The sequence below is a fragment of the Lissotriton helveticus genome, chromosome 7 (assembly GCF_964261635.1).
Source record: "Lissotriton helveticus chromosome 7, aLisHel1.1, whole genome shotgun sequence".
Taxonomy (NCBI): domain Eukaryota; kingdom Metazoa; phylum Chordata; class Amphibia; order Caudata; family Salamandridae; genus Lissotriton; species Lissotriton helveticus.
The window spans coordinates 303737845-303762488 of NC_136068.1; the positions used below are offsets into that span (position 1 = coordinate 303737845).

Here is a 24644-nt window from a genome sequence, read left to right on the forward strand (position 1 = left end):
GACTGGAAGGCAAGAAACAGGAGTTTATTCCGACGGAGCAGAACACGTCAAATCAGACAACAGAGTATCTTCTCGAGGTGCTCTAACCGCATCTCAGAGGCCTGGCCTCTTATACACAAGTTTATGGCTTTATTACATTTATGACATCCGTGGTATTGCTTTGAAGTACGAAAAAGGCATCTTTGGAATCCCAGGTTCAGGCCCGTTCTCACACATATCTACAGTAGGGGTCCCCACCCAAATCTCAGCATGATGGCTATCTCGCAGCTGGACATTCCGCTGGGAACAGGAATGCGGGCGATCTGTCGGATCTAGGGGTGTGAAGGCATTGATTAATCCCCGCTCCTTTGATGTGAGGCGAGGTCCTACTGTAGGGGGCAATAAACTGCATCTGTTGGGCTAGGTGATGGCCTGGGATCAGGCTGGACAATCGGGCAGGGATGAAGAGGTTATCAAAAGGGCCTGTTCTATGAATGAGATGAAAGAGTGAGGGGGTTCAGCACGGGATGTGGCTCGGAGGCAGGGTCGCGCTGGAGGTGCGTTTATGGCCCAGGCAGGAGAGACCGGGGGCTGTCGGGGCGCGGGGGATGCTTGCGAGGCCGGGGAGTGAGGGGGAGAGACGCGCTGGCTATTGGCAGTGGGCAGGGAGACCATGGTTTTCAAAAAAATGGCTGCTGCTGTAAGTGTGCGCGAGTCTGAAAGGGGACAAGATGGCGCCGATAATGTTGACATCGCAAACCAGATTTTAACAGTAGCTAAATAACTAAAAATCCCCAAATTTTTTAAATACTTATAACATTTGATCGGCGGATAGGCCATTAGTGAGACAGATCTTTCCTTTACTAGACTGCCAGCAGAACCTAAATTCCTACGGGCAAGTTTGAGCGGCTTGCGGGAGGGAAAATGGGGAAAAGAAAGGCAATAGAAACTGTAATGGGTAGGAAAAAAATGGCTAAAACTAGCAAAATGGCCTCTTCTGCAGCCGACAATTGTACCTTGATGGCCATAGACGAGCTCATTGAGTATGTGGAAATTATGCTTGGACATGGGGAAAAAGTTATACCAAACAATCATAACAAAATCAATAGATACTTCAGAAAGCAAAACAAAGTACCCCCTACCAAGCAATTGTCAAAACAAAAAAGCCACTTAGTAATTGTGCATCCTGCACCAGTGCTCTCTCTAACTTCACAAGTCAGTCTTCCCCAAAAAGAGACCCCTACACGATTCACTGGCATATTAGATGAGTCTAACATTCCACCTAGAGATCTTATTTATTTTGAATGTTTAAATAGATATGCGATATTAGGAGATGACCAAATTGAGGACTTGGTAGAGGAGCTCGAATCTACACCGGGGGTTATGGCAGGGTCCAGAGATATAGGGGCCCAAACAAATTGGGAGGCACCTACTGATGCGTTGAGGGATCTTTGTCGAAAGGAGGACTCAACACACAAGGAAATTGAAGGGCTTAAGAGAATGGTTTTGGATTTGCTAAAGAGTTTGCCCCTGGCTTATAAAGGCAGCAACAACCTGCCAAAACCCCTTTTGCACTCCAGTGTCAAACAGGACCAGACGCACAAAGCCAGTGAGGGTCCAATCAACCAACATGGTGCACTTACTAAAAATACAACAAAGGATTCAGTACAGCAGAATAAACATTCAATTGGGACTATTCCTCATTCACAAAAGCTAAATATTTACGGGACCCGCCAGAATGGTCCAATTCTGCCACATAATCCCATTAATAAAGACCGGTGCATGACACCAGCACAGGTACCACAAAACATGACCAGTCTAGCTCCTTTTAGTTGTAATGAGACCGGCCCAAATCTACCCAAGGGTCATGCAAGAGAGAACCACGATCTTTTACACAATATACAATTAGCAAATCAGAAAATGCTCACACCCAAAGTTAATATGTACAATGTTTTCTTGACAAATGTTCCAAGATTAAACCAGGGAAACAGAGAGAACGAAGATTCACTAAAAAACAAAGCAATCCATTGGATCAGACATAAGAGTCAATGCCTTTCTGTAATAAAATCAGATAGTATTAGAGCGGAAAGGCTTCAACAGATTGCGGGGAGCCTGGACAATATTTAGCTAACATTTCATTCAAAGTTTATTACAGAAAGCCTAATTGACTTGAACCTCCGGTCATACAATCTTTTTAACTCAAAAATTAACATCAGGTTAAACACTTCGGACCCGACTATCAGACCGGACCAGCACCGAATGAAGATAATGAGACCTGATCATGTTGTCACACTGAATAGCACTGAACATGATACTTCTAACACAGCCAGTAGTACCATTTCATAACAAATAACCGAGAGGACAGTGAATCCAGACTCCATGCTCCCAACAATAAGTACTGAACGAAACATCACAGAGGCTAACATTAGTACCACTAGCACCGATTTCCAGCAATTAACGCAGGAATCCTCGAAACTGGACTCTATAGATTGACTGGCTAGGGAAGATAGAATGAACAGTATAGCTAAGGGATGCCTCCCCGCACAAGGCATGAATCCTGCTACCTTCAACTAACCTACAACCAAGTCCCGACCCTATTCTCCACTCTATCCACCGAGACATAGAAGACCACTGCCCTACACTAAGCGAAACATTGAGCACAAATAGAAATCTGACCATCCAACAGTTACAAATAATCTGTTGGAATACAGCTGGGCTAAAACAAAAGCTTAAGGAACCTGATTGGCAGAAATATATGGAGTGCATTGTCCTCTGTCTCTCGCAGGAGACATGGGCCAGGGAACCTGAGCATAAAATAGGGTACTGGACCTTCAGCGCTGAGGCTATACAATCAACAAAGGATAGAGCATCGGGGGGACTAGTTAAATGGGTAAAGACAGGCCTAAATGTGGTTATAGAGCCTATATATACAGCCTCAGTGGATATCCTGGGACTGACACTTAGGTTCTCTAATAACATTAATTTGTGCCTTTTTAATATCTATCTAAGACCCATGGAATGCTAGAAAGAAGCTCCCTTATTAGAACAGTTTAGTTAGGTGTTAAGATCTTTGGATCCTAAAGATATTATCGTCATAGGTGGTGATTTTAATTGCTGTTACAAACTCATGGTGGGCCTCGAAGCAGTATCTGAAGAGGAAGACCAAATTAGAAGCATCCCCCTTCTCCAGATAAAAAACACAGTAAGATGTACCACCTCTAAAATCCAAATGTTTTATTTTACTATTGAAAGAGGCCTCAGAGCATGCAATGGCCGCTTTCTCTCAGACCTTGCATGCAAAAACACTTTTAGAAGAGGCAACTCGAGGTCGAGAATAGACTATATCCTCTTTAATACATCACGTTGGGCATACGCTCAAGACTTTAAGATTGATAGGAGATCCGAGAGTGACCATCTTCCTCTGTGCCTAGATCTAAAAGGGGAATACTTCTCATTTCATGAAACTTTAGAACCTGCCCCAGAAGTTGAAATATCACAACCCAGGGTTACCAATAACAGAAGAACAGTTAAATGGCCCAATGTATTGGGCCAAGTCGAACTCTTAACTAATATTTATAACACCTTTAGTGCCCTGGTAGGTCCCTACCTAGAGCAAGACCAGGAAAGTCTTAAGATAACCGATATGCACCAAAAACTCGTAAAGGAAATTCAAATAAACTTAACTAAGCCATCAACGGAAAATAAATCTTCAAAGAGAAGAGCCGAAGCATCTAATCCTTGGTACGATAAGGATTGTAGATCAGCCAAAACTAGGCTTACCAGTGCCCTTAAAAATAAAAACGCAGTTGAGATCAGAATCTAAAGAACTAAGTACAAGAAAACACAAAAGAAATCCCAAAGACAGTGGGAAGATGATATTTGGGAGGAACTTACAATTGCGGCGAAAAATAGGGACCAAGCCATGTTTTGGAAACTGATAACCCATGGATCTAGATATGATAGGACGGCTTCTGACCATTACTTAGATCCCATCACATGGCAGAAACATTTCACAAACCTTTATAACATTGCGATAGAACCTGACTTACTGTATTTCAGTATGGAAGAAACTGCTGTTGCAGTGGCAGCAATTAAAGAAGCAAAGGCGCCAGGCCCCAACAGAATCCCGGGGAACTTATTCAAACACTGCCAGGAAGTATGGGTTCCATATATAAATGAACTTACAAACACAATAGCCAGGGGGGAGCCGGTGCCACCATCATGGGAAGGAGCAGAGATAGTCCCCATATATAACAAGCATTGAAAATGCAATAGGTCTCGCAATAGAAGAGTTTAACTTTTTTCGTTTTGCAAATGGATGAGTGGCGTTGCGTGGATGAGTGGCGTTGCGTGGATGAGTGGCGTTGCGTGGATGAGTGGCGTGTGAGAACACTAAGGCTATTGGCATTGTAAATGACAATGCCTTTTAATTTAATTTAACTATTAGTGAATAATATATTTTATTTATTCACTATTAGTGTAACAAAAAATTGACAGAAAATCAAGTGAGTGGAGCACCAGCTGACCCTGTGTTTCTGGCACTGAATTTGCCACCTCTTATGCCAGGAGACACAAAGGCAGTGCTAGGGTAGCAGCAAAGGTAAGCCACAGCACCCCTAAATGACGTCCAAGGTCTGCATAGTTGGTAGTTTGAGCAAGCAGATCTGTTCTGGGAACTCCCAAGTTGTATCAGTATAATCATTAGCAACAAGCCCACAGCTGCACAATGTGCTCACAGAGTAGACATCAGTGTAGACGTGTGTGTTTCCTTGCTAGTTGAACTAGTTAGCTCTCAACCAAAATGGTTGTAATGGTTTAGGTTTGGGGGTTTCACATTCTCACAGGCCATCTAACTTTGACACTCTTATTTTCTCACTGGGTGTTTTGTTCACATTTCATATTGTGTTGCAGGTCCCTCAGTCTGTGCACACAATTGCAACTAATGCCCCTGCTTGTGCATAGATGCGGGGGTGCAAAGAGACAGGCTTGGGACGGTCACGATACAAATTAGAAAGTGTTCCTTTCAACTTTATAGGCATCATTGATGTTTACCATAACTCCAATACTAAAGGCCACACTCCATCGTTCTAATACGGTTGCAATGGAAATAAAAAGGGGGGACCCATGGGGAGCAGGGCACAAGCCGGTCTCCCCCAGGCTGTTTTACGCGGAGGGAGCAGCGCACAGGTGGGGGCAGGGGTCAATTAGGGCAGCTGGCGTGCGGCGGCTAAATTTATTTAGCAGGGCGGGCGGGGCGGGAAAACTACTGTGCCCTCGGGAGGCGGGAGGAGCGGAGGAGTTTATGTTCGGCGTCGGGATAATTTTACGACGTCACTCACCCTGCTCGGAGTTCCTTTCACATGGCGGGGCTTAAGGACATCAGGGAGGCCGTCTGGATTCTGCAGGAGGCCGGGAGGAGTGACGTTCTAATACGGTTGCAATGGAAATAAAAAGGGGGGACCCATGGGGAGCAGGGCACAAGCCGGTCTCCCCCAGGCTGTTTTGCGCGGAGGGAGCAGCGCACAGGTGGGGGCAGGGGTCAATTAGGGCAGCTGGCGTGCGGCGGCTAAATTTATTTAGCAGGGCGGGCGGGGCGGGAAAACTACTGTGCCCTCGGGAGGCGGGAGGAGCGGAGGAGTTTATGTTCGGCGTCGGGATAATTTTACGACGTCACTCACCCTGCTCGGAGTTCCTTTCACATGGCGGGGCTTAAGGACATCAGGGAGGCCGTCTGGATTCTGCAGGAGGCCGGGAGGAGTGATTTATTGGTGCCTGGGGTCCCAGGTGCGGCATGGCTGGGAGCAGCTCGCCGGAAACAAGACGGAGGGAAGAGAGGGGAGGGGGGAGGAGAAGTGCGACAGGGGAAATGCGAGACGGCGGGAAGGGGAGGGGGCGGAGCGGGTAAACAAAGACGGACATGCACGCGCCCGTGACTTTTAAGGTCAATGCGCATGCGCATAAGCTTAATGCGCATGCGCATTGACCTTAAAAGTCACGGGCACTGCAAGGAATCGCCACGATTCCTTGCAGTGTGGATAAAGAGTGGATAACTCTCAATACTCTCGCCTTGCTCGATGCGCATGCGCATCGACAGGCGAGACCTAAAAAGGGTAGCAGAGAAGATTTGGCAAACTACTGGCCTATTAGCCCGATAGATGTTTTACAGAAGGTCTTCGCTAAATAAATTTTAAATAGGCTTACTGACTGGATGGTAGAAGAAAACGTCCTCTCACCATGTCAAGCTTATTTTAGAGAAAAAATGTGCACAGTGTACCAAGTTTTTAGATTAATGATCATATGCTGGAAATATACAAGAATAAGATCCAGCCACCTATATGTAGCCTTTATTGACCTAAAGACGGCCTTTAAATCGTTTCCAAGAGCTCAGTTGTGGGAATCCTTACATCAACTAGGTGTACCTACTGAGATTCTGGTTCAAATTATCAGATTACACCAAGATAATTACGCCAACCTGCGATGGGGCAAAGGAGGTGAGCTGACGAGAACCCAGTCAAGAGGGGACGGCGCCAGGGCTGTATCCTGGTGCCGACTATTTCTTTTATATGTAAATTACCTGGTTAAACATCTTCAAAGCTGTATGCATGACTCGCCAAAATTGGGTGGCAATCACATCTGCACCCTAACATTTGCGGACAATACCATCTTACTGTCCCAAACACCTAGGGGTCTACAGAATCTACAGAATCTGCCCCACAACCTTAATGAATATTGCACAGTGAAAGGACTCGAGGTGAACCCCACTTACAATTTGAATGAGCATAATTAGGGCATTCCCCTTGCTCTATACCAAAAAGGTTATATGCGACACAAGCATTATACTTGTGAAAAACGTAGTAATTCCTTATGAACGAATGAATTTGAATAGATTGTGGCTGGGTGGAAAGATTGGTGTTTCCTCAACCTAGTGAATGGATGTGGGATGAAAGAAATGGTAGCTACAGACCCTCACTGTTTTTATGACGACCTGCAATTGTAACTTTATTTGATGTAACAATACATGGTTGTGATTTTTTTAATTTGTGTTTTTAAATAGGTGACATGAAATTATATCATCCATTGTTATAATGTGAGACAATTATCACTTCTGTCCTGATGAAGGTGGTGTTTGATAATTTGTTCCCACCGAAACGCGTCGACGCCCTCTCTCTTTAGGGTTATATTCAAGGAACTCTCTATGTCCAATCAAATAATTTATCAATGTTTTTTTACCAAGTTGATTGATTCTCTTGAAATAACCATATTATTATGTTTTTAACGTTTCACATATTTGTTGTTTCTCATGTACTCTAGATTTTTATCATGTGTTGTATAAATTGCATGTGTGCCATTTTTCTGATTCTACTGGGAATTTTTTATAAAAGGATCTTTTTTTTAATAAAATCAATTTTGCAATACCAGTTATAGTTTCTATCTATGTGTTTATAATTGTTCTTTGGGCCCTTGTATGTGATTATTGTAAGGTATCTGACTGGTTTGATGGTGGTGATAAGATTACAGCTGAATGATATTTGAGAAATATAGTGTGTAGGTCCAAGAGAGTTCTCTCATATTAATTACCAGAACATTTATACCTACTCCAACAAAAGATCCAGTCTCGTCCAAAGGGGCCATAGAGCCTGTACTGTTACAATATCAAGGGACCGGCATGTACTCCCTGTATTTTCTAGTTCCCAAAAAGGACGGTTCCTTGAGACCTATTCTAGACCTCAGAGAACTAAACCTCTACATACTATCGGATCATTTCCACATGGTCAATCTTCAACAAGTGCTCCCACTTCTACAGCACAGTGATTTTATGTCTACTCTAGACTTAATGGATGAATATTTCCACATTCCAATTCATCCCGCTCATCGCAAATACCTCCGATTTGTGATAGCGATTCATCGTTACCAGATCACAGTACTACTGTTTGGAGTCACCACTGCTCCCAGGGTATTTACCAAATGTCTAGCAGTAGTTGCAGCCCATCTGAGAAGACAGCACATCCACGTCTTCCCATACCTGCACGAATGGCTCATCGAAGCCAGCACTTACCAAATGTGTCTACAACACACTCAAACCACCATTCACTTACTTCACCAACTAGGGTTTATAGTAAATGCATTGAAGTCTCCTCTACAGCCTTCCAAAACACAAATTTATCTGTGAGCCACAATAGATGCTCAAAAAGCTCTAGCCTCTCCCAATACAGCCAGGATTCACTGTATTCAGTCCCTTCTCACTCAGTTTCAGCCCAACCAATCATTACCAGCAAGAGTATTCATGCAACTGCTACGGATGATTGCATCGTAATTGTTCCCCATGCAAGACTTCACGTGCGTCCCCTTCAAGAATGCTTAGCAAGTCAGTGGAACCAGTCACAGGGTCAGTTGACCAATCTAGTGTTGGTAGATGGGTGCACCCATCGCTCTCTGCAATGGTGGAACACACAAAATGTAGCCAAAGGGTGGCCCTTTCTCAACCCTGTTCCACCGACGGTGCTAACAGCAGACGCATTGCTCACTGGTTGGGACGCTCACCTACAAAGTCACACAATCCAAGGATTATGGAGTCTGAAGTACAAGAGTCTCCATAAAAATCACCTGGAGTTACTAGCAGTGTTTCTAGCGCTCAAAGCTTTTCAAATTCACCTAATAGGCAAAGTTGTCCTAGTCCTCACAGACAACATGAAAGCTATGTACTATATACAGAAACAGGGGGGACACACACTCTCCAACTGTCACACCTAGCACAAGCCATTTTGAAATGGGCTATACATCACAAAATGTATCTCCTGGCAGAACATCTTCCAGGAGTAAACCATCAGATTGCAGAACTTCTCAGCAGACAGAGAAAGCAAATCCACGAGTGGAAACTTCATCCCCAGATTCTTCTTCCCTACTTTCCCCCAGAGATCAGATCCAATCCTTCCACAATATCTTTCAAGAAACTTGTTAAACGGCTACTCTTGAACAAACTTTAACAGCATCAACTTGCCCCCATGCTCTTGTTTTGTTAACATTCTGTTTCATATTGTAATACACAGGTGCACTTTATTGTATGCTGGTATGTTCATCTGTTCTCGTGCTCTAGGACACCTCCGATACCCCCAACTCTTAACTGGCTCTGTTTCCCACTCTGTTGTAACCTCACTTACTGTCCCATTGAGTTTGTTACTCTTGTTTTTACAATTTCTGTACAGCGCTCTGATACCTGTATGGGTCTTGTTCGAGCTTTATAAAACTTTTCAAATAAATAACATTATCCTTAACACACCTCCCTAAAAACAATGGCAAATGAGCAAAGCCTGGCCAGTCTCTAACTTACTGTATTCTAGTAAAATTGGGAGAAATGTGGCATATTGCGCACATTAACAAATATCTCTTGACCACCCAGATGTGGACACAATCAAACTACCTTGCTATTCCTCGACCTCTTTCCTTCCTATTATATTGTGGCAGGCTATCCTCTTGAAAAGAGCCAAAGAATGTAGGGGGTGTATGGAGCAGCCTCCATGTGGAATTTTTATTTCATTCTCAATCATTATCAGCTATTGTGTAAGTGATATGAGAAACTGTCCATGCGATGAATGTCTGAAGTACTGCAGTGACCTATCATTTTTTTTCCCAATCACCCTCTGGAATATACACCTGAGCCTGGTCATGTAGTTCACCAATGACACCTGATCCCTCAGTCAGCCAAAGAGCAAACTAGGTTGCAAGGTAAAAATAACCAAATGTCTGGAAAAACCAAACTTTTGAACAAAATCACAGAAAACACCCACTAGCTGAATACAGTAGTTAGAGTGTTTTTGTAGTTCTCGAAGTTCAGGAAATTTTGGTTATCCTCTAAACTGATAATTGAGTGTCAAAAACCTTTGTACTACTTCATTGTTTCAGTGGAGGGCTCCCAAAAAGTATCCAGCCACCCAATTATACCAAGACTTACCCAATTTGACCATGCGAAACTAGCCTCCAAAGCAATGTGCAAGCTCCCAACAGAGTTCTTTCCACTATGCCTAAGTCTTAAGAGAACTGGAGCTTGTATTTATGTAGAAAGTACACAAACAACATTCCAGGAGGCTTAACTTCGCTTCAGCCTTCTCAAACTGGATCCAGGTATGTGCTTTGACGTAAAATCATACACTGAGGCAGATTCATATTTGTCCAGAGGCATAGACTGATCACAAACTTATACCTCAGCATGAGTGCATTGTCTTTCTACCTAAATTTCAGAAAACACCTGCAGACTGAACTGTTTACAATGACAGTGGACTGAGGACATGCTTCATCGGGGTAGTGACTGATTGATATACTTAGGAGACACACTCTTATCATGTGGTTCGACTTGCAACTGCTCAGTTTGTTCCTGCTCCCACTAAATTTGTAATGCAACATAGCTTTATTAAGTAAATGGAAGTTGGTGTTGAACTGTACAAATTAGTAAATAGTCAACTGTGTAATCTTAATCTTATTTATAATCTTAACTAATCAGAAAAAAAGTCTAAATTCTCCAAAATGATCAACATTAGCGAGAGAATATGGAATTGATAACATTAATTTCCGAAATGTAGTAGTAACCAGCCTTATAACCTACTCCTAATTTGAACAAGATTTCTGAAAATGTGTAAGTTTTAGTAGATGTTTATCATATGTTTAAAGAGGCTGTTTGTAAACCAATTCCTTAAAGGTTCTTCATGACTTAAACAAAAGGTTAAGACAAAATAAGTCAGGGCGCATAAAAAGTAAGAGTGGTTACATGTCCATTTTTTTAGAGAACCTGTTCTTTGTCCACCTGCCATGTTTAAACCTCATTCAAAGTTTGGAGACTGGAAGCTCCAACAGAAGAAAATTACCACCATGAAGCCATGAAAGAATGAAGACTGTAATGAAATTCAGAATTATTTTTAAAAAAGTGTAATTTTGATAGAGCATGATTTCAACAAATTTGCTAATTGTTTAAGGAAAATGTTGTTTTTAAGCTTTAGGCAGGAGGGATGCCAGAAGACGTAATACTAGAACATTACTATTCAAGAGGAAAAAGAACTTGCATGCACACTGTGGATATGCCCTTTCTTAGTCACACTGAGTTTAAGATTGAAATTCAACAATTGCACCACAAAAGATATAACTGGATGTCTCAAACATGTTAGTGGATGGAGACAGCTGAACCCTTCACAAGATCCAGTGGCGGATGGAATAAGGTAGTAGACAAAAACAACCCCTAGTGCAATACACATTTCAAAGAAAGGAAGTCACCTCTTCAAGCTGTAAGAATTGAGTTCAGTTGCACAAGAGGATAGAAAAATAGTCCCGAGTCAAGATTACAAAATTGGCAGGATTGTGGAATCAAAAGGGGCCATGTGGATGCAAAACACATAGAATAATAAACTAGAATACTGGAATATATTTTATTGGGTTATAGAGAAATGGCTTAAGTCTGCTTCAAATGGATACAGTGAATTAAACTCCACAGAAGAATCTGGTTTGAGAAGATATGGTTACTTAGATTAGCTTTAATAGATCAGAAGGGGTGCACCTGTGCACGTTATCTTGCTGCGAGCATTTGAGGTACAAGACGATGCTGACAGTCACTGAAAATATCATCCGATGTTCTAGTTTTGAGACTGATGAATTTTCATCCCCAGTTAAGTAGATAATAAGATCTATGCATGCAAATGTTAGTTATTTTCCTTTTACGTGCGTGCAGTATCAGGAGATTAGTGCTAAAGAGGGAAATCTACCAAGGCTGAAGATTGCCCTGATTGTTGCTGGATATTTTTATAGAACCTTTAGTTAAAAGGGTTAAAAAGTAGTAGGTGAAAGTTGCTTCTGAGACATCTTTTGAACTTAAGACCCATTTGCATGCAAAAAATATCTCGTATTTCCTAAGGCCAGATATATCTAGTGCCAATATAATAGTCAGACTAGATGTCTTGTTGGTACTTACTGTACCATGAGGACACATTTCCTGCAAAGTTGAAAGGTAACAATTATGAGCAACATTTCCAAGTCTCTGTAGGATTGGTGAATGATATAATATTAATCAATCAATCAATCTGGATTTATATAGCGTGGCTAATCAACCCGCAAGGTTATCCAGGCGCTGATGGTACTGCTGCAGAGGGCTCAGTTGAACATCCAGGTGTTGAGTCCTTTTCTAATTTCCAGCAGAGATGATGAGGTCCGTACGTGACGCAGGAGGTCGTTTCAGGCCTTCGCAGCAAGGTAGGAGAAGGAACGTCCTCCACAGTAGCAGATGTGGGGGGTGTGTGAGCGAGGCAGAGGGAGATGGAGTGCAGGTGGAGGAGACAGAGTGCAGGTCTCTAGAGGGAAGGTGGAAGTTCAGCCGGTGGTTGAGGTACGGTGGTCCCTGATTGTGGAGGGCTTTGAAGGTGTGGATCAATATCTTGAATTGGCATTTCTTCTGTATTGGTAGCCAGTGGAGCTTCTTGAGGTGGGGCTAATGCGGGTTCTTTTAGGGAGGTCTAGGACGAGCCTGGCTGCTGCTTTCTGAATCGTTTGCAGTCTCTTGAGGAGGTGCGAGGTGAAAACTCTTTTCTATAAACACCCAGACGTAAAAGTGTTCTTGTTGGTGTATACTAATTTCTATGGTCTGTCCTATCATGCAAGATAGATAGGAAATGATTTGAAAGTTTCATGACTTGGGTATGACTTTTATATAAGTAGAGCCAGCTATTAAATCTACCATAAAAACTGGGGGGGGGACACTTACTGCAAGGACAAAGTCTTTTTTTAATTAAAAGACCGCTAACATGAATTTTAAAATGTATATGTTCTTCTATAGCAATAGATAATCCTAAACATAAATGCCTCATAGAGATCACTTGCCATCTAGCACTCTCATGGCATTGTTGTCTCTGTTTCAGTGGTACACCACCACAGTTCATATCTAGTGAGAAGGCATTGTAAACGAAGTGCAGTTATTTCCACCATAAACTTCAAAGAACATGTGTTTCTATAACTTGACTGAAAATTGAAACCTTCTTGAACTTAGGAAAGCTTACATTGAAGGGAACTGAGCATTTTTCAAGTGCAGTAGGATGCTTCCACTAAAGGACGATTGTGGATGAGAAGTCATCAAGAAAAATCACTTTGATGTGAAGTGATCTGCGTTAACTTCCGAGCCCTTTTGCTGGTGACCCTGCACTGGTAAACGTTTGAGAAATTGCCAGTAGCACCTTTTCTTAATCAAGCACATATTTTATTTTTCACCTTGCAAGTCTTAGTGTGTGGATTAAGATATTTCAACAGTCTAAATGTAGAGTGGTTCAATTACAACTAAAGCTTAAGTGTTAAAGAAAATGTATGTATGTATATGGTATTTCTATAGAGCGAGCCTATCCAAACAGCAGTGGAGCACTAAACATGGTCAAAGAAGTATAAAGTCAATGTGTAATAGGAGAGGAAGCTATGTGGTTTTACTATCTCCTAAATTGGAGCACTGTTATGGTAGTGTGGTCAATATTAAGGATATTGTTCCAGATCCTGAGTGTAAAGGTGGAAAGGGCCTGTTGTCTTGTTTTTCCTTTTTACTCATCTTAGACTGCAGTCTTATGGTGTCTTGACTGTTGGTGTGCCGAGAACAACCACAGATAGTGGGGCTTGTGTGCAAAATAAGCGGGGTGCTAGTTGTGATGGCTTTGTAAATGATTCCAGCTAGTTTTGAAGATGGTGCTGGCCGGCAAGCGCAACCCATGTAGTTTCATCAAAATTGGGGTGATTTGATCGTAGTGTGTAGGGTCCTCCTAGGCAGTGCCAATCTGGAGTCTGAGACGCCATGAGCATGACATTGCCACCATTCAGATGGTAGAGTACAAGGGTTTTAACTGCAGTTCTGAAGGAATTTTGTGGATGAAAGTTTGATTTTCTTTAGAGGAGAGAACTGGTCATCTTTCTTTTTTTACAATGTGTTTCTCGAGGATGAGGTTGGTGTCCTGGGTGAAGCCAAGTGTCTTGGCATTTGGTGAGTGTTGGGTTGAGCTTTAGGTAGGCACTGGACATACAGGTCTTGAAGTTGTGAATGCAGTGTTTCGAGATGTTCGATGTCTGAAGCAGAGGAGACTTTCAAGTTCAGTTGTGTGTCATTGGCTTATTTATGAATGGCAATGCTTTTAACTGTGCGTAGAACACCAATGGGCTCCAGGTAACTGTTGAAGGTAATAGGAGACAGTAAGAAGCCCCGGGGGACTCCACATGCTATAGGAATCATTTGTTGTCTGGACGTACCCAGTGTACAAACTTGTGTCGGTTGGAAAGATGGGAGAACCAGTGAAGGGTACTTCTGGTGGATCCCATTCAACAGTTGAGGGTAGGCATGAGGAAGGGTGATTGACTGTGTTGAAGGCAGCTGAGAGGCACTGCATTATCAGGAGGCAGGGGTCATCTTCCTCTGTGGTCAAAAGTGCATTGTCTATGATATGTAAGGTAAGAGTCTCTGTGCTGCAGCGTGTATTTTAAAGCTAGACTGCTAGTCGTGCTGGAGATGGATATCACTGATGTGATCTTAGACTTGAAAATGCACTGCTTTTTAATGATCTTGCCAATGAGGAAAGGTGAGAAATTGGCTGGTAGTCAGAGAGGTTATCATGGGCTAGTGTTGTTTTCTTTGGGAGAGGGAAGATCTGGCCTGGCTTGAGAGCTTCTGGAAATATGCCTTGAGTGAGGGTGGCCCTACAATGGTAAGAGGCAGTAGGAGAGCTTTGCAAAACCAAAGGGGGTGATGGACGGAGTGTTGAACATTGCAAGCACTCACCCCCAGTCAACTGATCTGGATTTAATCCATCATCATTCTTTAGCTCACTCCGCCACCCCAGTTCAGACATGACCATATGCAAATCAGTTTGACCCTGTGCCTCATGGGAACAGTCCAGCCCGAACTGCCAAGTCGGAGGAGAGCTTTCCCAGACAGAGCTTTGATTAAGGACGATGGCAATATGTTGTCTTCATAAGAAGTGGCTCTGAGGGAGTCTAGTATGTCCGCAAGATCTGGAAAATGGTTAATGTTTCAACATTTGGCAAAGGGGAAGATCGAGACGGTGACTCCCCTTGGAAATGTATGTGCCTCGAGGCCAGCCTTAAAAGAATGTTTTAATATTTTCTGTGGTTCTCCTTTCCTTAAAATTAGGGATGAAACCATGAAAAATGTACTGAAAATGTCCTCGCCAGACACAGAAAATCAGAAAATTGCCCGCGGAGTTTACCAAATCTAAGACTTTACCTTCTAAAATTGTTCTAAGCCAAAATAACATAAGAAATATGTAAATGAAGTTGATTTTTTTCACTGTCATAATTTCGAAGAATGTTCGGTATTGTTTGGTGGGAAGGAGCTGCTGTATTTTTCAGAAGGCTTGAAGCGAATCATCACAATGAAAAAGTGCATAGGAATAACAGATGAATCTAGACTCTTATGAACAAATACATACAGATGCTTGCTTTCCTTGCTACAGAGCTGATGCAGGTGGCATTGTGTTGTGCAGACCATAAGTTGGGTGCCTTATTGTACTCCGTGCTTGTAGTTTCAGCAGATTTCTCAAATTAGCGTCTTAAGCCAGCTTATATAATGCAAATCAGACATTGCTGTGCGGGTCTACATCTTGCCGCCCAAGTAATCCCTTTGTATAGAATCTTCCATTTTTTTGTTCTCTGGATAAAATTACGGAGGTGTTCGATTGTTTGCTCCTCATAATAGTTCTCCGTGCGTATCCTTATTGTATCGTACCTTTTTCTGTTTCTTCCATGGGTCTGATCTGCTTTACTGTTTGTATTGCTCACTCCTGCATCTTCTCTCAAGGGAACACCTACCCATCTCCTGAAAATGCAGCCCCTCTTCCCTGACTCCAATGACCTGGACGATCCCTGTGATTCTCGGCAGAGACCACTTCCTACAACAACCAATAGAGGCTTATTTTCCAGTGATTATTGACAACTCTGTAAAACTCGCTTGACCACTAAAAACGACATCAGAGTAGTTCTGGCCTTCCCACCTCCTTCAGACACATGCAACCAGAAGTGTTGTGGTTTTATGCCGCCATGTAAGCAACAAATAAAACCGTTTGTCATTAAGTTGGTTTACAAATTATTGACTGAAATAATGCCAAGTGGGATGGGTACCATGGAAGAGCTGAAGCCTGTGTCAAAGGCAGAGTGGAGGATTTGCACTGTACAAGGGGAACAAGTGTCAAATGAAAATATTACATGAAACGCAGTCAACATTGACCTTTCCATTAGATTGCATGAATATCTTGCAAAGTACCTTTTGGAAAGAGGTGCACGGTATGAGTAAATACTAGAATAAAAGGCACATGATACTCTTTGAGTTGGAAGTCAATAAGAAGTACAGCACACATGAGGCAAACGGGAGACAATGGGCCAGATGTACTAACATTAGGAATACTGATTTCCTAATTGGGATTATATCCGAAGCGCAATTAGGAAATATGTATTCCTAACGTAAAAAAACTTTTATTTAGAAATAGCGATTCCCTGTAGCTTGCAAATCGACCTACCTCATGAATATTAATGAGGTAGGTTGCAATTTGCGACCCATTAGAAATCGCAGCCATCACGGGGATGCTGCTGAGTTGAGCAGACCACAATGTCTGTGATTGCTTTTTATTGAAGCATTTTATTATTATATTTTTTTTTTACGCAGTCCGTTTTCCTTAAAGCAAATCGGGATAGCTTTAAAAAGAAAAGAAATTAAACTTTGAAGTTTCTTTTTTCAAGTGTAGGCAGTGTAGGCCACTGCCAATCTTATAAAATATATTTTATCTATTTTCAATAGGGAGGGTGTCCCATTGGAATGGTTTACCGCCTCCTTCGAGGAGTTGGTTTATAGTAGTAATGTTTTGGGACCGGAAGTTTGTCTAAGACCATTAATACCCCCATTCAGATTCAGTATTTGGAAGAGAACCCTTAATACGCCCCTTCCAAATCCCGCATCACAAAACACAAACCGCGATTTTGCTTTGTTCATATGTAAAAGCATTTTTCCGTTCGGAAATGCGTTGTACATGTGGCTCAGAGTGTGTGAGAGAGCAGAGAGAAGGGTGAGTAGTCGTGGTAGATGAGGAATTGTAAAGCAAGTCTCTTGGAGGCATAGGGTGAGCAGTAGGATGGGGAGCACAGGCTGAGTGAGGGGAAGAGATCTGGTAAGAAGATAATGGAGAAGTGGGTGAGGAGAATGCGAAAATGCAGATCATGGTGACATTTTTACTGGAGAGGAGAAGAAATATTGTGAGCATGAAAAATTAATTAAGCTAACATAAGGGCAAAGAATAGGGGGAGTGAGCAAGACGGTTTGAAATATTGTCTAAAGAAAGGGGGAGCAGGTTCAGCGGGCGGGGCTAGAAGAAATGCAAGATAAGCGGAGAAGTAGATAAGAGATATGAGGGGGCTCTCTGACCAGGCAGTGAAGGTAGACCACAGTATACCTGCATGTAGGCAGTGAGGGTTGAGAGTGGGGAATGGTGCGGGAGAGAAAAAGAAACCGAAAAAAGGGTGAGAGGACCTCTGCGTGAGATTTGAGAAGGTGCTGAGTGACTTAGTTAAAAGGGTCTATGGATGACCGAAGATGCGAGAACCTGAAACTACGGCGAGGGCATTCATGGATCGTCCATGTGAAGGGCTCTTCAAACTGGGGGGGGGGGCTAGCTCCCGCAAGGGGGGCTTCAAGTGATCCGGGGGTGGGGTGGGGGGGGCAGGTTCTGGCTAAAATAGACATTATACCCATAGCTAGGGTGACCAACTGGCATTGGTGCAAATTCAGGACGGTGAGTGTAAAAATTCAGGACAAAGGGTCAAAATTCAGGACACAAATTCAGGACAGGAGGTCAAAATTCAGGACAAAACTTCAGGACAATTGGATACGTTTTACAGACCCATCAGAGGTCGCGCAATTGTATATAAGTAAGCCCAGCCATATCTAGACATATTCAGCCATTTGCAAACCTATCCATCATGTATCCTTCCATCTATCATTTCCCTCATCCATCCCTTCATCCATCCTTTCACTCATCCATCCGCCCTTTCACCCTATCCATCTGTACACTCATCCATCCATCCATTCACTCATCCATCCAGCCATTTACCCTTTCACCCATCCTTTCACTTACTCATCCATCCACCCAGTCACTCATCCTTCCACCCATCCACCCGTCCAGTCACCCATCATTCTCCCTTTCTCTCTCCATCGACTTTTTCACTTAGCAATCCTTCCTTCCTTACTTCCATCCACCCATCTACTCATCCGCTCATGAATCCCTCCATTGACCCTATCACCATCCGTTCTCTCATCCATTTATCCTTTCACTCCTTCGCTCATCTATTCATCATTTCGTCCATCTACCTTCCCTTTCACTCACTCATCCATTCTTACATCCACCCTTTTACTCATCCGTCCATCCATTCGCCCTTGCATTTATCAATTCGTCAATCCATCCATCATTTCACTCATCCATCCACCCACTCACTCATCATCCACCTTTTCACTCATCCATCCTTTCACTCATCCATCCAACCTTTTACCCATCCAGCTACCCTTACACCCATACATCCAGCTATTTTCCTTTCTGTCTTCCATCCTTTCACTCACTCATCAATCCATCCATCATCTCCCATGATCCAGCTATTCAATCTTTCATTCATCCATTCACCCTTTCACTAATTCATCCAGCCATCCCTTCACTTACTCACTCGCCCACCTTTTCATATTAATTTTGAGCTGAGCCTTTTTGAGAAGAGGCCCATCAAGAACTTCACCCTCGCTGCAGGAGCCATTCCAGGACTGAGACAGGAGCCACCCGGGGCGGAGACAGGATCCAACACAGGGGGGGACAGGAGCCATCACTGGCCGGGGTGGGGGGGACAGGAGCCATCAATGGGGGGGAGGGGGGTCAGGAGCCATCACAGGAGGGGGAACAGAATCCACCAGGGTGGACACAGGGGTGGGCATGCAGTATTCTAGTATCATCTTGGTCTCTTCCAGGGTGGGGTAGGGCTCCTCACACCCTCCCGGACAAGACAAGGAGAAGACAAGCTCTGTTTCCAAAATGTTAGGTCTGCCCCCCTCCCCCCCCCCCATGCTGATGTACAGTACTGAAAGGAGATACTCCAAGAGAACTGATTTAACTGATTTTCCTCCATACTTTGTTAATCAGTGTGGGTGCGATTGTGCCCTTTTTTTATTTTATTACATTATACACTGCATGTTTGAAGAATCGAGGTTTGTTTACAATTTAGTGACAGTAATTGAGCTCTGTGAAAAGAACCACGTGCTGCCTCGGTGTAATCAGGGCCGGTTCTAGGATGTTTGGGGCCCTGGGCAGAAAGGGAATGTCTCACACCAACTGCAGATTCAAGACGCCTTCAGTGCTGTTTGCATCTGAATAGATGGCCCCTGCTCTTGAAGCTGCAGCCCCTCCCTCTGTCACCTTCAAGCACCTCTTAACAGCTCATCACGGGCTGAAGGTGTGAGGGTTGCTGCCATCACGCTGTGCCTCTCCAATGCTGCTGATCGGAGTCTGTTACTCCCGAACTCAACAGCATTGGAGTCAAGAAGGGAGGTGGGTGCCAGCTGTGTGATCAGTTAAAATTACGGACAAAAGGCGTCCGTTAAAGAATCCTTCACGGACAACGGACAGACGGCCGTAATTACGGACTGTCCGTGAAATTTACGGACGGTTGGTCACCCTATAAGCAGTGCTTTGTTTTCAGCGGAAAAAAAATGAGCGGCAGTAAGCTACTCTGTAATGGGACATCACTAACATCTTTTACACTTCTATCCTGACAAGAAGGTGTCAAAAGGGAAGGGACTCCAAATATTCTTTACAGCTTCCACCCCCATTTCTAATAATCACCCTGTGGATACGTTTACAGGTTAGTAAGGCCTGCCTGACAAATAGTATGTTTGGAAATCTTGTATTTGATTGCATTTTTAAACTGGCAACATAACTTAACTGAAATGTTTAAATAAGCCTAGACATATTCAAACATTGCTAGTTTAATTGTATGTTAGGAACATTTTGAGGGGGTGGGCCCAATGATTTTTTTTCTCCCTGGTGGGGCGTGACAGGGAAACGTTTGAAGACCACTGTCGTAGTGGGTGTGGCTGCGTTGTGTAGATGTCCGCAAAATGATGTGAAGGGGGAAGAGAGGTGTCCACCTGTAACCTGGGTTGTGATTCAATATTTTTTCACCTATTTTTTTGCAGCAGCCTTACTCCCAACCGTCCATCTTCCCCGAAAAGTGATTCTGAACTGGAGATCAAAGGCCCAGACCTCTCCCCTAGAGGAGCGGAGTCGCACATGCAGTGGAACTGGGGGCGTCTTCCGCAGGTGAGACTGGGGGCCGGAGCTCGTAACATCAAGTTTTTGTAGGCTGACGGTATTTGATTTTTGTCCATAAAGGCAAGTTTGTGCTCAAAATGGCATTTACTGGCCCACAATGATGAGTGCATGCAGAGAAGAGTTTATCAAATGTGTCGACAAAGGTCCACAATTACAAAGTAAATGAACGTGTTGACTTGGAGCAGATTGTTGGCTCAGGATATCTGAAGAGGTAAAATAATTTTGTTCAGAAATAAATATTTTTGTTAATTATGAAGGTTTTTTTAAATAATATATTTTTATTCGTTTTGTACAATTAATAGAATAATTGTTTGATTCTCATACAATTCTATGATACATTATCATTCTATACATACCTATGTATCCGAGTGTTTAACATTTCAACATTTTGCCCCACCTTCCGTGGGTTAGCTTATAGCTCAATGATTGTTCACTTCAAACTTTCCCATTTCTATAACTCCATATTCCCCTTTTTCCCCACCCCCACCGACTCCGCTCCGTAGACCTCTCGTCCTATTATTGCTAATGTCTCGTTTAAATCTTCATATTATCACCAGTGTATCTATCTTATTCTGTTTTTTAGTTTCCTTCTACATCTATGTAGTGTTATTGTTATGGGAAATTCTTGATAGGTGTTAATGTTGTTGCTTGCATACTCTTAATGTCTGCCAGCATTGCCGTCCATGCACTCAAGTCATCTTCCAACTTTTCGTCTTGTCTGACCTTTTTCATACATACTGCTTCTGCTGTCGCCCACTCGCTTGGGCTTTTCCAAGATATCGCAATTCGCCTTTTTGCCAGTATAAGCCCAACATGACTAATCTTATCCTTAACTTTTTATTTTTGGGGGTTGATAGTAGTCCTAGCAATACTGTTTTCATTTCTTTAGAGATTGTCCATCCTGTGGCCTTTTCCAGCTTATCTATGACTTAAGTCCAATAGGAGGCTATAACCAGACATTGCCACACCACATGCAGAAAATCCGCCTCCCGCTCATTACGTCTGGGGCATTCAGGTGCCCGAGTTGGGAACATTTTACTTAGTGTTTTGGGGGAGAGATATGTTTGATGTATATAATTATATTGAACCAATTTAAACCTCGGGTTGGAGTTCACTTTCTTAACTCCCTCATGTACTTTAATCCATTCTTGTTCTGATAAGGGCCCTTACAAGGCCTCCTTCCAGCGTGCCTAGACCGGTAGGGTCGGGGCTTTCAAGTCCTCCCTAAGTGCTTGATACATATGTGAGATTAGGCGGCCACCCTGTGCCATATAGAGCATTGCCTGGAGTACTTTTGTTACTGGTGGTTCCTCCGGGAATTACGCCCACAGCTCGATAGTAACATGTGATATCTTCCTGTATTGCAAAAAATTGCCCTTGTCCTAGCTCACATACTTCCTCCGCCTCCTTGCGAAAGATGAATTGTTTTTTTGAAAGAAGGTCTCCCATTGTCAGGCATCCGCCTTCTTTCCATTTATGGATGGACATATTGTCCACTATTTTCGCAAAGGGTTGCATCACCCACAGCGGCATGTCTGGGCGCCTAAGGGTCGTAGCCTATCACTTTCTTGACTACTCGTTCCCATACTCATGCCACGTGTTGGATTATGTATGGGCAGGCTCCAGATACCCCTGCTCCCCTCATTAAGTGTCCCGCTACTGAGTCGCCATCGTATGTTTCGGCCAACAGTCTCTTTTACCAATCATCATTATCATCTAGCCAGTAAATTGCATGTTGAAGCTGTGCGGCCATGTAATATAGTTCAATATTAGGAACTTCTAGGCCCCAATCTTGCCCTGTTCTTTGCATAGTCTTTAAGCTTACTCTCTTGTGTTTTGATCCCCACAACAGCTCTATCAGTATTTTATCTAAGGTTTTAAAAAAGTGCTTGGGAATCTCATAAAATGAATTTTGAATCACATATAGACATCTCGCAGAACGATCATTTTTGTAATTGCGATTTTACCCATGAGCGACAACGGTAGCCCCTGCCAAAAGCGCACTGAACCCTTCACCCCGTCCAAAGGGGCACAAATGGTTCTCCCCTGAACTCAAACAAAAAAAACTTTATTTGCGCAAAGCCGAGAGGAAATGGAGATCAAACTATTCAAACGCTGATAGGTTACTTTTTGTTAACGCCCGTAGAGACTATAAGATTGCCATTTCCACCACCAAAGCAGCCTACTTCTCCTCCAAACTCCTTAGTGCCACAAATAAATCTAAAGAGATCTTTAAGATTGTCAATGAGCTATGCAACGACACCAGAACCTCCTTGACACAGACCCCTACTGAGGAACTCTGCAACTCTTTAAACCAATTTTTCTTAGACAAAATTTTGTCCATAAAATGCAGTCTCCCCAATACCCTCAATTGGATGGCAGTGTTGGAAGACACTGCCATTAATCAAAGGGTTTTAAACTCCTTTCCACCTATCTGTACAAAAACCTTATTCTCACTTGCGTCCCGTGTCAAATCAGGCTCTCCTATGGACTGTTGCCCTCCGCATGTCTAAAAAGAGATATTTACCACCTTACCCCAGTGCGTACTCCCTCTCTTAAATAAGTCACTATCACAAGGCACAGTCCCTATGGCTTTCAAACATGCTACAGTAGTTCCTCTCTTTAAAAAGCCGGGGGCTGATCCCACCCAACCTGTGAACTACCGTCCCATTTCCCTCCTTCCCTTTTTCACAAAAATCTTGGAGTCCCATGTAGCCAGCAACCTGTCTAACTTCATCGAAGACTCTGAGTATCTTGAGCCTAACCAAGCCGGTTTCCGCCGGGGTCACTCCACTGAGGCTGTTATCCTGGCGGTACTGGATACTCTCAGAGTCAATGCTGACAGGGGTGAGCATCAAGCCCTGGTACTTCTGGATTTGTCGGCCGCGTTCGACACGGTCGACCACACCATCTTGTCTAACCGTGTCGAACTGGCCGGCCTGCGAGGCCCCGCCCTGAAATGGATTAAATCCTTCCTTGCCGGCCGCACCCAGGCGGTCAGGCTAGGAAAGTTCTCTGCCCCTAAACTTCCCATTACCTGCGGGGTGCCACAGGGCTCCTCGCTCTCCCCTGTGCTTTTCAACTTATATATAAAACCTTTGCTTCATTCATTAAAAAACAGAAATATTACAGTATTTAATTATGCAGACGATCTTCAGATAATTTTTTCCCTCCGCTCCCCCAGTGCTGTGAGTGACTTTCATACCACCATGCTCCATATCCAACGTTGGATGGATGTGAATCATCTGAAGCTCAACCCTGGAGAAACAGAGCTAGTTCTGCCTGGAAATAGCAGGAACAGCAGGGGTCCGCAATTTTGGCCGTCTGAACTCGGTCCTCCTCCTGTCCCTTCCCACTCTGTGAAAATCCTCGGCATCACTATCAATGCTGACCTTTCACTTAATGGACAGGTCGGCTCTGTGATCTCTTCCAGTGTTCACCAAATGCAAAAAATAAGGAAAATTGCTCATTTGCTAACTCATTCTGCTCTGATCCAGGTGGTGATTGCCCTCGTCCTCTCACGGCTTGATTTCTCCAACTCAATCTATCTTGGACTCCCTCTTGGCTTGCAAAAACGACTGTAGATGATCCAAAACCAGGCTGTTAGACTCATCTATAAACAGCCTAAATGGTCTTCTGTCAGACCCTACCTGGTCCAACTTCATTGGCTGCCAATAGCTCACCGGATCTATTTCAAGACAGGCTGTTTAGCTTTCAAAGCCTTTCATGGAAGGAGCCCTAGATTTATTAGTAGCATTCTTACCAAATATTCCCCCCGGCGCAACCTGCGTTCAGCCCATCATCTTCTGTTTGATACCCCCCCCGTTCAGACTGAAACGTCAGGGAGGGTGTAGCTTTTCTCGCCTTGCCCCAAGATTGTGGAATTCCCTTCCCCTAGCTCTGAGAAGTTGCAACGACCTCCTCGGTTTTAGAAGATCTTTAAAAACTCTTCTATTTGAGCAGGCGTATGCCTAAGGGCCCGGATCGCACTTGACTTCAGCTACCAGCGCCATGAAACCCTTTGGTGTACGCGTGCTTAATAAATTCCTATTAACAATAACAATAACTACTCTCCCTATGTTTTATTCCAAATGTCTCTCTGGTGTATTTGCCAGCCTTATTCCCAGATATTTGGGGTCAGTTTCTGCCCATGATAATCCTGTTATTGGCAATGATTCCCTTGGCCTTCCGGCCAGCCGGCCCATCAGCAATAATATTGATTTGTTAGAACTTGTTTTTAGTCCAGAAAGTTTGCCAAACTTATTCAGTATTTCCAACAGTTTGGGAAGCGCTTGA

The 24644-nt window shown here is 43.5% G+C and overlaps 1 protein-coding gene across 4 annotated transcripts in view; it reads left to right on the top strand.

Moving 5' to 3' along the window:
• LPIN3 (lipin 3) overlaps positions 1–24644 on the top strand; it is a 343676-nt gene that overhangs the window by 226834 nt on the left and 92198 nt on the right. For all 4 annotated transcript variants that reach the window (XM_078652105.1, XM_078652106.1, XM_078652104.1 and 1 more), the window contains exon 6: positions 20213–20336. In XM_078652105.1, coding sequence (XP_078508231.1) covers positions 20213–20336 — 124 coding nt within the window. The remainder of the gene's footprint in view (positions 1–20212; positions 20337–24644) is intronic.